Genomic DNA, 15,730 nt, shown 5'->3' with positions numbered 1-15,730 from the left:
CCTCTCATTTACCAAAAGAAAAATATCATGACTCTCTCCGCTTTCATCAGCTGTCTCCTATTTGGTGGCAGTATTTATACAAGATGATGTTAAGATTTCAGCCTGATGTAGCATTGGAATGCCTTCAACAAAACATAGATGTTCATGCTTGGAATAATTGATTCATCAACTCTTGCGTGAGACCAAGTTTTTTGAAATGCTTTCAAAACGCGTTTGATGCTGCAAAGTTAGATAGCCTGCACTTACAATTGGTAAACAACATATTAGGCCTCGAAGTCGGAGAAAAAACTTATGCATCAACTTTATACGTGGCTAGTAGATCAACAAGGACATTTATACATATATAGATGTTCACACAATCTAATCAATTGCAGAGTCAAACAGATATTGCCTGCAACTGCAACTGCAACTGCAACTAGTAATAAAATATAATGCCACGCAGAGAAAATTCATGCATCATTCTTTATACGTGGCTGTTGATTAAATTGGCTAGTAGATCAACTAGTTTATCATATATGACTAACTTATTTTGAAATTTCGAAGGTGATATTTATTTATTGGGCTTGGATCTGTCTTTCCTCTTTATATATGCTGGTGGTAACACCCAAAGTTTTTTCCACAATGAAATCATTTGCTAAACTTACACATTTGAGCCTTCAAAGTAATTGAGCCACGCCCTTCCTCTGTATACTCTCACCGTCCAACTAATGGCAGAAGGCTCTTTAATCAGTGTTGCGTCCTGCTTGATTAATACGTGGCTGTTGATTAAATAGTCAGCGCATCAATAGCTTGATACTCAGGGACGTAGTTTATCATTTCAGGTCAATCGTGAATGCCAACTTCCTATTATTTGTTTTCCGACTCCCTATTAAAATGATTAGCTTATAAAATTCTCACATGCACATCCATTTTTTTATTTGATTTGGCTCGGCATTAAGGTAGCTTCTTCTTTCAGTCTCATATTCATCTTCTCGGACACAAAAACATAGCTAAACTTCCCCTGTAAAAACCTTTTGACAATATTCAACCACCGCCTGAAACTAATGCAGAAGGAGTTCTCTTCAATATTGTTACATCCATCTCTGGAAGATTGGCTTCAGCAGCTTTCAGAGAGATAGTACAGTTTTGGGACTTAAAAAGGAGATTAAGATGGCGAACAAAATGTCTGCACTGGAAGCTGTAATCCGAGATGCAGAGGCGAAACAGAGCCATAGCAATGAAGTCAGATATTGGCTTCAGAGGTTCGAAGATGCTGTTTTACGTTGTTGATAACTTGTTGGACGAAGTTGACACTGTGACAGCTTCGGGGCGTAGAGTAACATCCTCTGGCAAACACATGATGAAGAAAGTACGCATTTTCTTCTCAACCTCGAACCAGTTTGCTTTTCGAGTAAAGGTGCATCTTTAAGATCAAAGAGATTGGGGAGACACTTGATGATATTGAAGCAGACAGAACGTTTGGTTCTTTAGTACTTCTAGTCTCACAAGAGAACATGCAATATTTTTTGTTCTGGAAGAAGAAGTTATTGGGAGGGATGATGATAAAAGCAAAGTTATTAAACTTTTTTTGGGTTCTGATTCTCATCGTCAAGAGATTAATGGTAGCAAAGTAATTAATTAATTACTTTCAAATGGGCCATTTCAAAGGCCTTACGTGAAAGCACATTTTTATGAAAGCCCGTTTTTTTAAAGCCAAGTTTTGGTAGTCTAGAAATGTGAAGAGAAAAGAGCAATGACATATGGCATGCGATAATGATGTCATGCTGACATAATCTCAGTTATTTTATTTAATAAAAAAAAACCCAATTTTATTAAATGCTTTTATTTTTCTTCTTTGTTTTATTTATGTTATGTACACGAACACGAGAGTAAAACCTTTTACCTCTTGTTGGCCATAAATTTTATGAAAAAGCTGTGGAACAATATAAGTATGTTTCATATCATCTAATTAAATATTTTTGATATATACATAAATATATATGTATATATAATCTTTTTGTTTTCCACTAATGCCAATAAAAATAATAATAGTACCAGTCTTATTTTAATTTTCAATAAATTTATTTATCAAATAATTTGATAATATTTAAATATTAATTTTTATTCATTTATTTATAAATATGTCAACTAATAATTCATTAATAATATTTTTGATAAACTTTTTGGTGTTTATAATAGCATTATTGTTGTTTTTCACTTGAATTTAATTGACAATTTAAATGCCATGCAAAATGCAAATGAATATATATCAACAGAAAATAACTGAAGGTAGTCAAAAGCATGGACTCCAACTATACTCTACCAAAACGAAACCATTAAGCCACTAACAGAGGTTGAAAGTGACTGATGCCACCACCATTTCGGCTTGTCACTAACAGAGATTGAAATCCACTTGAGAAACCACCACTGTTTCAACCATGATGAAACAGAGGTTGAAAAAACAAAGATTGTTTCCCAATAATGCTAGACTTAAATATTCACCTATTACTTTTAATTATCTATACATATAAATTTCTTTCTTTGAGTTTGATATTTTTGTGTGTGTGTTTTTTTCTTTTTTCTTTTTAATCTATCTGTCAAAATTTTCTGCAAAAAAAATTATAAAGAAGATATATAGTCTGTTTGTGGGTGGAAAAAATGTAATTAAAAGGAAGTTAATGAATGTCCATAGCCTTTTCTTTCTTGGTGCTATTTTATTTTATTTTATTTTCTGATCACATGACTGAGTTTAATCTCTCTAGTTGAGTTTGGTTGTTTTATTAGTTTTCAAAAGTGCTCCCTGAATGTTTTATTAGTTTATTTTTTTTTGAGTTTTGTGTTTTCACGAAAACAAGTTGTAATATTTTTTGTAAGTTGCATTAAAAAAATATATATATCATCTTTTTGCATTTAATTTTCATATTTATTTAAATCCACGTTTTATTATTATTAATTTTTTTTCTTTTGTACAATGTGAGTCTAAGCTTTTTTTACTATTGTCTTTATGTCAACAAAATTTTCAAAAATTGGTAAAATTTCAGCGTGTCTTTTCAATAAGATCTCAACTATATTGAGAATTTTATATTATTGCCAAAACTGAGGGCAAAATTCTTGAATTCTTTTTTTCTTGTAGTGTACGGATAAAATAATCCATAACCCCCCTCTTCTGCTTCTTGAAGTAAAAACGTGCTTGATCAAGCTGGAGGATTACAACATCTATTAGTGGCTTATTATTAATGTTTTTGTCTTCGTAGAGAATTATTGAAATTACTTGGCAACTATCATTGAATTTAGTTGCAAGTATGGTCCATGCTCTCCACTAGTGAATAACAATAGAAAATCGTTGAAATTAATAGATAAACATTTTTTACTCAAAGAAATTAATAGATAAACATGGACCATACTTGTCTACTAGTTTCAATGATTCTCTACCAAGGAAAAAAAAAAAAAAATTAGTAATAAGCAACCAAAAAAGGTTGAAATCCTCCAGCTTGATCAAGCACGTGTTAACTTCAAGGAGCAGAAGATGGATGTCGTGGGTTATTCCAATAAGTCTAGTAATTTGGAGGAGGTAATTGCCTTGGAAATTGATGTTAATGAATGGAAAGGTCACTCTTCTGGGTAATATTCTGTGAAATTTTTTTTTTTTTCTTTTTAACATTGCTAAAGCTTGTTGTGTCTTTAAAGATTTTTTCAAGCTATCATATATAAAAGTTTTATGCTTTGTATTTGTTACGGAATTGGGAGAAAAACAAATGGCAACAGAAACAAAGAAATCGAAGAACAAACACACAATTAACGTGGAAACCCTTGACGGGAAAAACCACGGGCAGGGAGAAGCAAATCCAATATCGAAAGATTTGTACAAGGTGAGCCAAATTTCGAGATACCCTAAAAAACCCCCCAATTGACGGCCGAACAAAAAATACAGATATATATATAGTACAGAAGAAACCCTAAAATTGAACAGGTCCATACCGCGGGGGCGCTGCCCCCGCACCCCCGTCGGGCTCAGTGATGGGCTACGATCTCGGGCCTATCGGCCCGAGACCTCTACTTCCACCACAGAGCCCCAAATTTTTCTCCAAAATTTAGTTTCACCAAATGGGTCGCACCGCGAACTTTTCGGGTCAGGTCAACAAGAATTCGGATCACAAACTCTAACAGTATTATTCTATAGAATAAATTTGTGGGTGTGTATGTAATCATGTTCATGGGGTGAAGAAATCATGCATTTTTTTTTTTTTTAATCTAAACTTCGATTTCTGTTTGGGTGGGGCTCGGTGCCAAAAGTAGATGAACTTTCTTCTTAGTGATGTAGCTGATACTACAAGTAAAGCATCAATTTTCTTAAAAGTTCTATTAGCTTATGGTTCCCTGGATATTTAGAAAGGAAACATCATTTGAGGGGGAAAAAAAAAAATCTTTTTGTCGTTATGTTTATTCCTAGTCTTTATAGAACCTTAATATCTATACCTCATGTGTTTGTAGCACAAATGTTGTCTTTTTGTTTCGTCTCTGTCTAGCTTCCTTATGTCTTTCTTGAATTTTTTAGTTTCTTTCTCATTTTGAAATGTTCCTCTCACAGTGTATCATTGTACCATGATATTATTATCGTTTGCATGGAAATTAATGATACTAGGTGATGCGTCTTGGGTCATTAGGAATCCATAAACGTGTGGACGGTTAATATTCCAATCCAGAGACAGCCCCCTCAATGCTCTAGTTAACGTTGATTTTGATGCGAGCAAGGTAAATTAAAAATGCCTATTTCTTGTTTGTAGTTTTACTTTACTTTTACATGTATGTGTAACTCGGGTAAAATACCACCTCTTGCCCACATAACAGACATTGTGACTTAAATAAATAGCATGGTTCATGTTTACATTCCTCCTTTTCTATATTTTACCTTTCTGCTTGCTTGCCTTTATCATTGATGAAGATGCCAATTTTCGTTTTTATTTTTTTATTATTTTTTTTTATGTTTTCGTGATTAGGTAGTAGGTGGTAATTATATTTCTAAGTGTGTGCATTCTAATGATATAATGTTTTCATTCATATTTTGCTAGATTGTTGGTTTGGTTGGCACTTCAGACCGACAAATCAAGCTTAGTCATTGATGGAATAGATGCTGCGCAAGGAGATTTAGAACAGAACACGGGTGAAGTTGTTTCAAGCATTGTTTTGGAAGGCATAAGTTCAAGTTCTCAAAGCCCAAATGGTGTCATTGAAAGATTCAAAGGGAGAAGGCTTTCAGAAGATACCATAATTGATAGCATTTCCAGAAGTGCTCGACTGCAAATCCCTTGCTTCGCTGTTGGGATGAAGAAAGTTGCCACCATACACAAAAGTAGGTAGATCAGAGAGAGCTGAAATTCAACAAGTAATTCGGGTCAAACTGATAAACACCATAAGAAGATATGTATAATCATAATTGTTAGTTTGTTTCCGTTTAACACTTTAACTCATATATGCTATTTCTTTTTATCTTGTGCTATACTATTTCTGTTTATCTTGTGCTATGCGATTTCTTTTTATCTTGTGCTCTTTGATTTTCAAAAACCATTTTCGATCCCCTATTTATTTGGTGTATCTTCTATTTCCATATTAAAAGTACATCTTATTTGATTTGATTTTAATTTTAATTTATATATATATATATATATATATATCTTGTGCATTCTTACTTGGCTATTGGTTTATTTCGATTTCTAAGGGTTATAATATTTATGAGGAATAAAAAATAAGATCAGCAAGTTGCCAAGTTTGACCAGGATTGAACCCAAAAAAAATAAAAAAATAAAAAAATAAAAAAATAAAAAAATAAAAGAAAAAAGTTTTCAGAGGTGACCTTAAAACATTTTGGTTTCTTATTTTCTTTATAAGATTCTTTACCTATTCTGTTTTCCTATTTGATGGCAAAATTTCTTCATTTGGTGCCACCAACCATTTAGTTTTTTAATTTGAAAGACGATAGGCAAGGTTCAATGGTCCTAGTAAAAAGAATTTTCTAAAATTTATACAAGATGATGTTAAGCTTTCAGCCTGATGTAGGATTGGAATGTTTTGATTTAACAAAATGTAGATTTTCATGCTTGGAACAATTGATTCATCATCTCTTATGTGAACACCAAGTTGGTGAAATAGTTTCAAAACGCATTTGATATGCTGCAAAGTCAGATCATGAGTAAAAATTAAAAAAAAAAAAAAAAAAAACTTGCGATGTTGATATTCCACCAAAAACTTATTTTTCTATAACCCAATCGAAATAAAAGATTCAAAAACTTTAGCTAATTGTTTCATTTTAATATCTTTCCACGTCCTCCCTTGAGTTTTCCATGTCAGCTAGCATATTAAACGTTTATGCTGATATAGATGTTCACCAATTGAATCATTTGCAGAGCCAGACAGCTATGGCCTGCACTTGCAATTGGTAAATAAAATATTAGGCCTCGGCATCGGAGAGAAAAACTTATGCACCATTCTTTATAGGTGGCTGCTGGTTATTGGCTAGTAGATCAACTAGCATACCTAATATTTGTGCAGATCGCACAATCTAATCAATTACAAGGTCAGACAGATATGGCCTGCACTTGCAACTCGTAAATAAAATATTAGGCCTCCGAGAAAACTTATGCATCATTCTTTATACGTGACTGCTGATTAATTGGCTAGTAGATAAACTAGTTTATAGTCTCTGTTTAAATTATTTGGAAATTTGGAAGGTAGTAAGCTTAATTATTACTATTATTTATCTATTTTATGCGTTTGGCTCTGCCTTTATTCTTTCATATACTGGTAGTAACGCCCTCAAGGTTTTTTCCACAGTCAAACCATTTGCTAAACTTCACATTTGAACCTTCAAAGTAATTAAGCCACGCCCTTTCTCCGCATCTCTCACCGTCCAAGTAATGGCAGAAGGAGCTATAATCAGTGTTGTGGCCTCCATCATCAGACTGCTTGGTACTCCAACATTTAAAGAGCTCGGAAACTTTTGGGGTCATAAAAAGAAGTTTGAGAAGCTTGAGAAAACAATGAGCTTACTGGAAGCAGTAATCCATGACGCAGAGGCAAAGCAGGTCGATAGCCATCAAATCAAACACTGGCTTCAGAGGCTTGAAGATGCAGTTTATGATGTTGACAACTTGTTGGACGAGTTTCAGACTGAAGCTTTAAGGCGTCAAGTGATGTCTGGGAATGAAACCACCACAAAGGTACGCACTTTCTTCTCAAACTCAAACCCGATTGCTTTTCAAGTAAAGATGGGTCTTAAGTTAAGAAAGGTTAGGAAGACACTTAAAGTTATTAAGGATGATAGCATCTTTGGTACATTGATACAACAAGTCCACCTAGAGCCACATACTGAGCATGCCAATAACAGAGAGACTCACTCTTTTGTACGTGATGAAGAAGTAATTGGGAGGGATGACGATAAAAAGAAAATTATTGATCTTTTGTTGTGTTCTGATTCTCGAGATAAGGATAATCCTTCATTCCTTCCCATAGTTGGTATTGGTGGACTAGGAAAAACCACACTTGCTCAGTTTGTTTACAATGATAAGAATGTTGAGAAATATTTTCACCTCAGAATGTGGGTTTGCTTATTTGGTTCGTTTGAACTGAAAATAATTCTTGAGAAAATGATTAAATCGACAAAGAAAAGAGCTTCTGTTGAACAAGGCCTTGACCTGGATCAGTTGCATGGTTCTGTAGAACAAGGCCCTGACGTAGATCAGCTGCTGGTTTCTGTAAGACAAGGCCTTGACTTAGATCAGTTGCAAAACTCTCTTCGCCAAGCAATAAATGGAAAAAGATATCTTCTTGTATTAGATGATGTGTGGAATGAAGATAGGGAAAAATGGCTTAAACTAAGAACCTTGCTAATGGATGGTTCACGTGGTAGTGCAGTATTAATAACCACCCGCAACATGGACATTGCCCAAATGATGCAGACCATTAAGCCGCATGAGTTACAAGGTCTAGACCCAAACAAGTCTTGGTCTTTGTTTAGGAAAGTGGCATTCGAGAGAGGACAAGAACCTCATAACTCAAACATTGTAAGAATAGGAAAGGAGATTGTGGAAATGTGCAAAGGAGTTCCTATTGCCATAAGGACGATCGGAAGTATATTGTATGGCAATAATCTAGAGAGAGACTGGGAGTCCTTCAAGAATGATAAACTTGCAAAGTTATCTCAACACGAAAATGATCTTTTACCCACACTCCGATTAAGTTATGATTGTCTTGCCTCTCATTTGAAGCATTGTTTTGCTTATTGTAGATTGTTTCCAAAAAATCATGTCATTGATGTGCAAAAGCTGATAAAACTCTGGATGGCACAAGGTTTTGTTAAGTCCCCTAACCAAAACAAATGTCTAGAAGATACTGGTTATGGTTATTTTGTAGATTTACTTGGGAGATCTTTTTTTCAAGAGGTTGAGAAAGATGACTGGGGTACCATAAAGTATTGTAAAATGCATGAGCTTTTGCATGATCTTGCAATTTCAGTGGCAGGGGAACATAGCATCATAATAGACAAGTATCCAGAGAATGAAAATTTTCATGAGAAGATTCGTCATATATCTTTTAATATTATATCCAAGTGGAAGTCATCAAAAATCCCAGTGTCCTTTTTCGAAGAAAAGAAGCTGGTACGTACCTTTCTTCTAATAAGACAAGAACTACCAATGGCAGAAAATTTTAGTGAAAAGAGCTGTGAAGCAATTTTATCCAACTTAAAGCGTATGCGGGCATTGGGTTTGGAGGATATGTATATGGGGGTATTACCAAACAGTTTTGACCAAGTAAAACACTTGAGATACATTGATCTTTCATCTAATAGGATGAAGAAGCTACCAAATTCTATAACCGGACTGCATAATTTGCAAACATTGATTCTCACTAATTGTTCATACCTATTGAGCTTGCCTGGAGATTTGAAATATATGATCAACTTAAGGCATCTTTTGATAGATGGATGTAAGAAGTTGACTCATATGCCTAGTGGACTTGGTGAATTAACTTCTCTTATCACATTAGATCGTTTTGTCATAGCAGACAACAATTCAAAGTCGAAAGATGCTGCAGGGTTTGCTGAATTGAGACGCCTAAACAACTTGAGTGGACAATTAACCATTGAGAAGTTGAGCCATAATCTGCAGGGAGATGCAGCAAAATCAGAGGCTGCAAATTTAAAGGAGAAGCAACATCTTCAGTCCCTTCATTTACTGTGGAATGATGATGTACAAGATGGTGATTATGATGCTAGTGATAATGCACAGCATGATGATGCAGAAGGTGGTGATATCGCACAGCATGATGAAATCTTGCTGGGAGGCCTTCAGCCACATCCAAACCTAAAAGCATTCCGAGTGATGGGTTATATGGGAGTAAACTTTGCAAGTTGGCTTTCTTCACTCAATAATCTTGTGTATTTACATTTATCATCTTGTGAAAATCTCCAATACCTCCCATCCTTGAATCAGTCCATGAGTCATCTCAAGGAACTTAAACTTTTTGCATTGGCTGCTCTAGAGTATGTTAATTTAGAAAGAGAATATTCGTGGGCTCCAAGAGAGCCAGTCTTCCCTCGCCTAGAGATTCTTCAAATATGGCGTTGTCCAAATCTGAAGGGATGGTGGAAGAGGAGTGGGCCTATTGGTTTAACACCAACAGCATCCATCATACATCAAAACCAACCTTTTTTCCCTTGTGTTTCATCTCTTCAGATATTTGACTGCCCTAATTTAACTTCCATGCCGCTGTTTCCAAATGTCCAATATTTATATCTTTACAAAACTAGCTCTATACCATTACAACAAACTGCAATTTTGATGAAAGCAGTTGTATCATCTTCGTTTACCCCACCACTAGCATCTACTTCTTCGGATTCAATTTTCAATTCCTCCGCCCCAACCCCTCTCTCCAGATTGCAAGAGTTGCATCTTCTACATACAGACGCCAATGAAATTTTGCCCGAGATAGTCAACCTCTCATCCTCGTTGCAGAATCTCAGTGTTGGATACTACCCCCATTTGACATCTTTGCAAAAGGGAATAGGCAACCTCTCAACACTTGGTAGTCTAGAAATCTTCAGATGCCCCAATTTGGTGACACTTCCTCAAGAGATGGCCAATCTCTCATCTCTTACAAGTCTTCATATTGTAAGGTGTGATAAGTTGGAATCAATGCCAGAAAAGATGCATCGTCTCATCTCTTTAATCAAACTACACATTTCTGCATGTCCCAATTTAAAATCATTACCAGAGGGGATAAGCAATCTCTCATCTCTGGGAGATCTTTCTATCGTGGCATGTCATAAGTTGGTATCATTGCCACAAGGGATGCATGGCCTCACCTCTTTAAACCGTCTCTACATTAAAGAATGTTCCAATTTAAAATCATTGTCAGAAGGAATAAGCAATCTCTCATCACTTACACATCTTACTCTTGATGGATGTCATAAATTGGCATCATTACCGGAAGGGATAGGCAATCTCTCATCACTCGGACATCTAACTCTGAGAAGATGTGATGAGTTGAAAACATTGCCACGAGGGCTGCATGGTCTCACCTCTTTATATGAACTAGATATTGAACAATGCTCCAATATAGAATCATTATCAGAAGGGATAGCCAATCTCTCATCGCTTACAAAACTTGTTATTAAAAACTGTCATAAGTTGGCATCACTGCCACAAGGGATGCACGGTCTCACCTCTTTAAGCGAGCTAGATGTTGGAGGATGTCCGAGTTTGAAATCATTGCCAGAAGGGATAGGCAATCTCTCATCTCTTGAATATCTTTATCTTTCTGGAACATCACTCCCACAATGGCTGCATGGTCTCACCTCTTTAAAGAAACTATCCATTGATGGATGTTCCAGTTTAGAATCATTGCCAGAAGAGATAGCCCAACTCTCAACACTTGAATGGTTTACTCTTTCAAGATGTGATAAGTTGGCAACACTCCCACAAGACCTGCATCTTCTCACCTCCTTATACTATCTATCCATCCGCGAATGCCCTCTCCTATCACAAACAATCAAGAAAAATCGATACGGCCTCTGCTCTAAGCTTGCTCGTATCCCCACAGCTTATCTAGATGGGAAACGCATTCATGCACACTGGTATCCAACTTGTATTATATAAGTTCATTAATTTATATATCTTTCTTTCTTTGTTTCTTTTCTTTGTCCTTTAATTTTGCGGTTAAGTTCTTGGAGATGAAGCTCACTTCGTCTTTTTTTAATTATTTTTGTAGGCATTTGCAAATCTTAACCGGTTGCATCTAGTAGCTAATTAACTATCCAAATTCTGAGGAGTGGTAAGCACTTCTTTCCCTTCAAATTATTTCGTTAACTATAAAGATATTATGTCTTTTTTTTTTTTTTTTTTTTCCCCCTCTCCTTGTATATTATGTTCTTATTTATTTTATGTGTTTGTCAATATCTCATTAATTAACTTTATATACCAAATGTATTTTTTTATATATTTTATATGCCAAATATTATCAGAATATGATTCGTTAGTCTAAACCATAACCATTTGCATTTTCCATTAATCTATAGAAATTGTCTATTAATTTATTTTCTTATATTCAAATTTACGTTTAACCATTTGTTTTTATTGAGTATTATATATATATATATATATGATAAAATTTAATAAAATGGTAAAAAAAAATAAAAAAATTTAAGTAGATTATTTCTGAGAAGAAAAAAAAATCGAATCATTAAAACTCTATATCGAAAATTATTTAATATTAAATGAGTTAAGAAATGTAAAAAACAGTAAAACGCGATATATTTGAGTAACTGAATATAGTTTATCCGAATGAGAAGTAAAGGAAATTTAAATTTCATAAGTTTAATATTCCAATTAAAAAAAAAAAAAAGATTCTTTTGTCCACTTTATCGAAAATAACAATAATAATAATAATAGTAAAAATAAATAACCCTTATTGATTTTCTCAGCTCAAAGCAGAAAGCCAAGTTTGCCCATTTCCCCTGTTCCCATTTGGTTCCTCTCCTCGGCGGCGATGGACCAAACTCAGAATCTCAGACCACGGTTCACTCCCTGGATCACGATATCCTCTGCGTCATCTTTTCCTTGCTCGACCTCTTTGACCTGTCCGATGCTTTGTCATCTGCAAATCCTGGTATTCTTTATTCTCTCTCCTTCTGCTTATACTTTTTTTTTTTTTTTTTCAAATGGAGTGAATGATAAAGATGGGTTTGTTCTTATTTTCGTGAAGGAATGCGATTATGAATAATTCTAAGTTGCTGCAACTGTTCTACTACAAGCAGTAGCAGACGGGTCTCGCGGGTGTTTGTTTCCAATAAGTCTAGTGATTCGGAGGAATCGTTGAACTAATATTTGGATGGACTTCGTAGATTGGCTTTGCAAGAGGGTGTTATTGATACTGATTATTGATCAAGGGAGAGACTTCGCTGGGTAATGTCCTCTTATTGAGTTTTACCTTCTTCCTCCCCTCCCTGCACACCAAAAAAAAAAAGGATAGACTAATAAATCTGCGGGTGCATATACTCTGTTCTATGCAGGGAAGATATCACTTTTATGTAAACTTGATTTCTTTTAGGGTGGATCATTGCCGAATGAAGATGGGCTTACTTCTTACCTGTGTAGGTGAGAAGGTGTTTTCCTCCTGATTTTTTTCTTTCATCCTTGTCTGGCTTCCTTCCATCTTTCACTCAATTTGCCCTGATTCTCATTTTGAGGTGATTGTTTCAAAATACCGTTGCACCATCATATTCCAATCCTGAGACAACCCCAATTGTCAGACTTATTCATGAGAGCAAAGGTAAACTTGAACAAGCAAATTTCTTGTTTGTAGTTTTATATGTATGTGTAACTTTCCGCAGTATGGTCTCTCTCTTCTTTTGAAATACATGGCATGATCATTTTAACATTCTATTTCTTCCATCACCTTTTTCTTAATTTGGATTTATTACGGCTGAAGATGAAATGCAAGTTTATTTTTTTCTCTAATGTTTGTCGTGATTAGTTAATAATTGGTGTTATTAAGGTTGAAAATTTCTTATGTATCATTTAAAGGGTATATGTTTTCATTTACATTCTTGTAGATTGTTGGTTGGCGCTCATATATGTATATGGATGTGAAATGGAACAAACAGTAGTTTCCCCTGAGGGAAGCCACCTTTTCAAAGGGTTTATATATGTGATTCGTTGCTAAATGTTCTTATTAAATTGATGGTCTTATATTTGCTAAGTTATTTACAGAGAATCCTGTGTGCAGCATAAGATATATTGATTAAATTGTTTATCTGCTTTTGTGAAATATATATATTTTAAGAATAGGAGTATGTTGTATTCATGAGAGATCCATTTGTTTTCAGCTTTCCCTGCAGGCATTAGGACTTTGCCTTTCAACATAAGTTCGCACTAAATATTTGCTGGGTCAACCTCTGGACATACTTCTTGTTGGGACCTTAGGCATGCAATTATGAGCTCTCTGCTATTTTGACGGTAAGTTCCAGAGTAAATTAACTATTAGGTTTGCATTCTGGTCAGGCCCCAGTTAGGTCTTACTAAGTATGAAACTTGCAATTGAGCGACCATGTTCTGTTATGTTATTTCGAGGACAAGGAGAAGATCATGGGAGACAAGGGTCAGTCTCAATGTCATATATTCTGTACAACTACTTCAGAATGATAAATCAACTATGCTTGTTTGGTTGGTGGAATAGATGTGGTGCGTTATGCATTTTGAACCAGAACGCAGGTGAAAATTGTCTCTAGCATTGTCTTGGAAGGCAACAGATCAAATTTTCAACACCCACATGGTGCCCTTGAAAGATTTAAAGGAAGAAGGATTAAGAAGATACTTGCATTAACAGCATTCCAAGAAGTGTACCAGTATCTTGCTTGGCTGTCAGGATGAAGAAAGTTGCCACCACACAGAATGTAGGTAAAACTGAGTGTGGAAATTCAACAAGTAATTTAGAGCTCAATGTTCAATACAAGGAAATTGATCTTGTATCATTGCTATTGTTTCCTTTCATAGAAACTATTAAATATATCATATCCCGTTGATTTTCATATGCTATTTTGTGAATATATCCAGAGTAAACCAAACTCTTAGGTTTTCATTCCGATCAGGCACTACTTTGTCTTTACTAAATATGCAACTGGAAATTGAGCAGCCATGTTCCGTTACCTTATTTGCAGGACAATGAGAAGTTTTCAGAGACATGAGTCAGTCTGAACGTCTAATATTCTGTACACCTACTCCAGAATGATAAATCACTATGGTTGTTGGTGGAATAGATGGTGTGCTACGCATTTTGAACCAGAACCTAGGTGAAATTGTTTCTAGCATTATCTTGGAAGGCAATAGTTAAAGTTTTCAACACCGGCATGGTGCCATTGAAAGATTCAAATGAAGAAGGCTTAAGAAGATACTCTGGTTAACAGCATTCCAAGAAGTGCCCGACCACCACTATCTTGCTTGGCTGTCGAGATGAGGAAAGTGAAAGTTGCCACGACACGGATACGCAGGTACATCAGAGTGAGGAAATTCAAGGAGTAAGTTAGAGCACAATGTTAAATACTAGGAAATTGATCTTGTATAATTGTTATTGTTTCCTTTCATAGAAACTATTAAAATATCATATGCTGTTCGATTTTCCAGATCCAATTTCCACCCTTTTTTTATGCATCTTATATTTCCATATTACTTTTATTTTTTTCTTTTTTTTGTTATGTATATTTTGTTATTGATTTTTTAACTATTAATATATTTTCTCCAGAATTTACAACGGTGGTTGGTTGGCTAACAAATTTAATGCCTATAACATTACTCTTACCATTATATATGCCAAGTACTGCAACTCATGGAATCTCTGTAAATTTATTTATTTATATATTTATTCTTTTGAAAAGAGTATAGCTTAGCTGTGAACTAACTAAAATAAATAGATTAATCATTATCATACGAGCTAAATGAGTTTTCCTGCCACTAAATCGCCTAACTATACTATACTAGACCTCAAAAAGTTAAATATTGCTTAGTTTTCTAGAATAAACTAATTAGTCATCAACTTATTTTTAGTTCCATCAGAGAATACAGTGCGAAGTAGCCCATCAACTTCAAATGAGGCTCCCGTCCTCCTGCTGTTGGGCACCATTTGGGAAGTAGGATATGAAGTGGGATATGGTGGGATTAGAATTGAGATTGGGATTACATTGAATAAAAATTAATCCAGTTTTATATTTGGTGTGGGATGTGGTGGGATTAGAATTGAGATTGGGATTACATTGAATAAAAATTAATCCAGTTTTATATTTGGTGTCCAGATTAGACTATTTCTTTTATAGTAGTTAATAAAAATGAATATAAATTTGCAATACCTTATGAATGTTTAAATTAATCCAAGTGATTTAAATAAGACTAATTCTTTGTCTAATAATTTTTTAAAAAAATTATCTATCTAACTTATTATATTATTAACATTAATTATCCAAATTGTATATATTATTTTGAAAATCCAAAAAAAAAATCTTAAATATAATTGTTATATTGCTAAAAAAAATAAAATAAACTGAAACATGAGAGAAAGAAACAAAGTAAACAAAAATACATACGTACATATATATATATATATATACACAAAAAGAAAAAAGGAAAAAAAAAAAAAGAAAACCTCATGGAAGAAGAAATAAGATTAAAAAGAGATTAAAAAAAATGAAAGCCGAAGATAAAAAGCAAAG

At 34.4% G+C, this 15,730-nt stretch overlaps 2 protein-coding genes and 1 long non-coding RNA gene across 6 annotated transcripts; all 3 read left to right on the top strand.

Annotated features, from left to right (window-relative positions):
* Positions 1–6,890: 6,890 nt before the first annotated feature.
* Positions 6,891–10,300, top strand: LOC132800659 (disease resistance protein RGA2-like). Its single transcript, XM_060814866.1, has 2 exons — positions 6,891–10,147; positions 10,246–10,300. The coding sequence occupies exons 1-2, from the start codon at positions 6,891–6,893 to the stop codon at positions 10,298–10,300; spliced, it is 3,312 nt and encodes a 1,103-aa protein (XP_060670849.1).
* On the top strand, positions 10,206–11,286 carry LOC132800454 (disease resistance protein TAO1-like). The gene is made up of 2 exons (XM_060814128.1): positions 10,206–11,107; positions 11,242–11,286. The coding sequence occupies exons 1-2, from the start codon at positions 10,323–10,325 to the stop codon at positions 11,270–11,272; spliced, it is 816 nt and encodes a 271-aa protein (XP_060670111.1). The 5' UTR covers positions 10,206–10,322; the 3' UTR covers positions 11,273–11,286.
* Positions 11,287–11,948: 662 nt separating this feature from the next.
* On the top strand, positions 11,949–14,702 carry LOC132800829 (uncharacterized). 4 transcript variants are annotated; one of them, XR_009635935.1, is made up of 5 exons: positions 11,949–12,138; positions 12,235–12,434; positions 12,542–12,801; positions 13,370–13,924; positions 14,189–14,702. It is a non-coding gene; the product is annotated as an uncharacterized LOC132800829 (long non-coding RNA). The 4 variants fall into 4 exon arrangements; XR_009635934.1 differs by having other exon boundaries at positions 11,950–12,138; positions 12,580–12,801; positions 13,358–13,924; XR_009635933.1 differs by having other exon boundaries at positions 11,950–12,138; positions 13,358–13,928.
* Positions 14,703–15,730: the final 1,028 nt, after the last annotated feature.

Source organism: Ziziphus jujuba, chromosome 2 (genome assembly GCF_031755915.1).
Source record: "Ziziphus jujuba cultivar Dongzao chromosome 2, ASM3175591v1".
NCBI classification, from domain to species: domain Eukaryota; kingdom Viridiplantae; phylum Streptophyta; class Magnoliopsida; order Rosales; family Rhamnaceae; genus Ziziphus; species Ziziphus jujuba.
Note: the sequence above shows the minus strand (reverse complement) of the source record. Positions and strands in the feature narration are given on the sequence as shown.

What these genes read in the sequence shown, in the direction of transcription:
- LOC132800454 (XM_060814128.1), top strand. Translation starts at nt 10,323, where the DNA reads ATGCATGGCCTCACCTCTTTAAACCGTCTCTACATTAAAGAATGTTCC. An exon ending in AAACGCATTCATGCACACTG is followed by an intron (nt 11,108 to 11,241) that starts GTATCCAACTTG and finishes TTATTTTTGTAG; the next exon opens with GCATTTGCAAATCTTAACCG.
- LOC132800659 (XM_060814866.1), top strand. Translation starts at nt 6,891, where the DNA reads ATGGCAGAAGGAGCTATAATCAGTGTTGTGGCCTCCATCATCAGACTG. An exon ending in ACAAGTCTTCATATTGTAAG is followed by an intron (nt 10,148 to 10,245) that starts GTGTGATAAGTT and finishes AATCATTACCAG; the next exon opens with AGGGGATAAGCAATCTCTCA.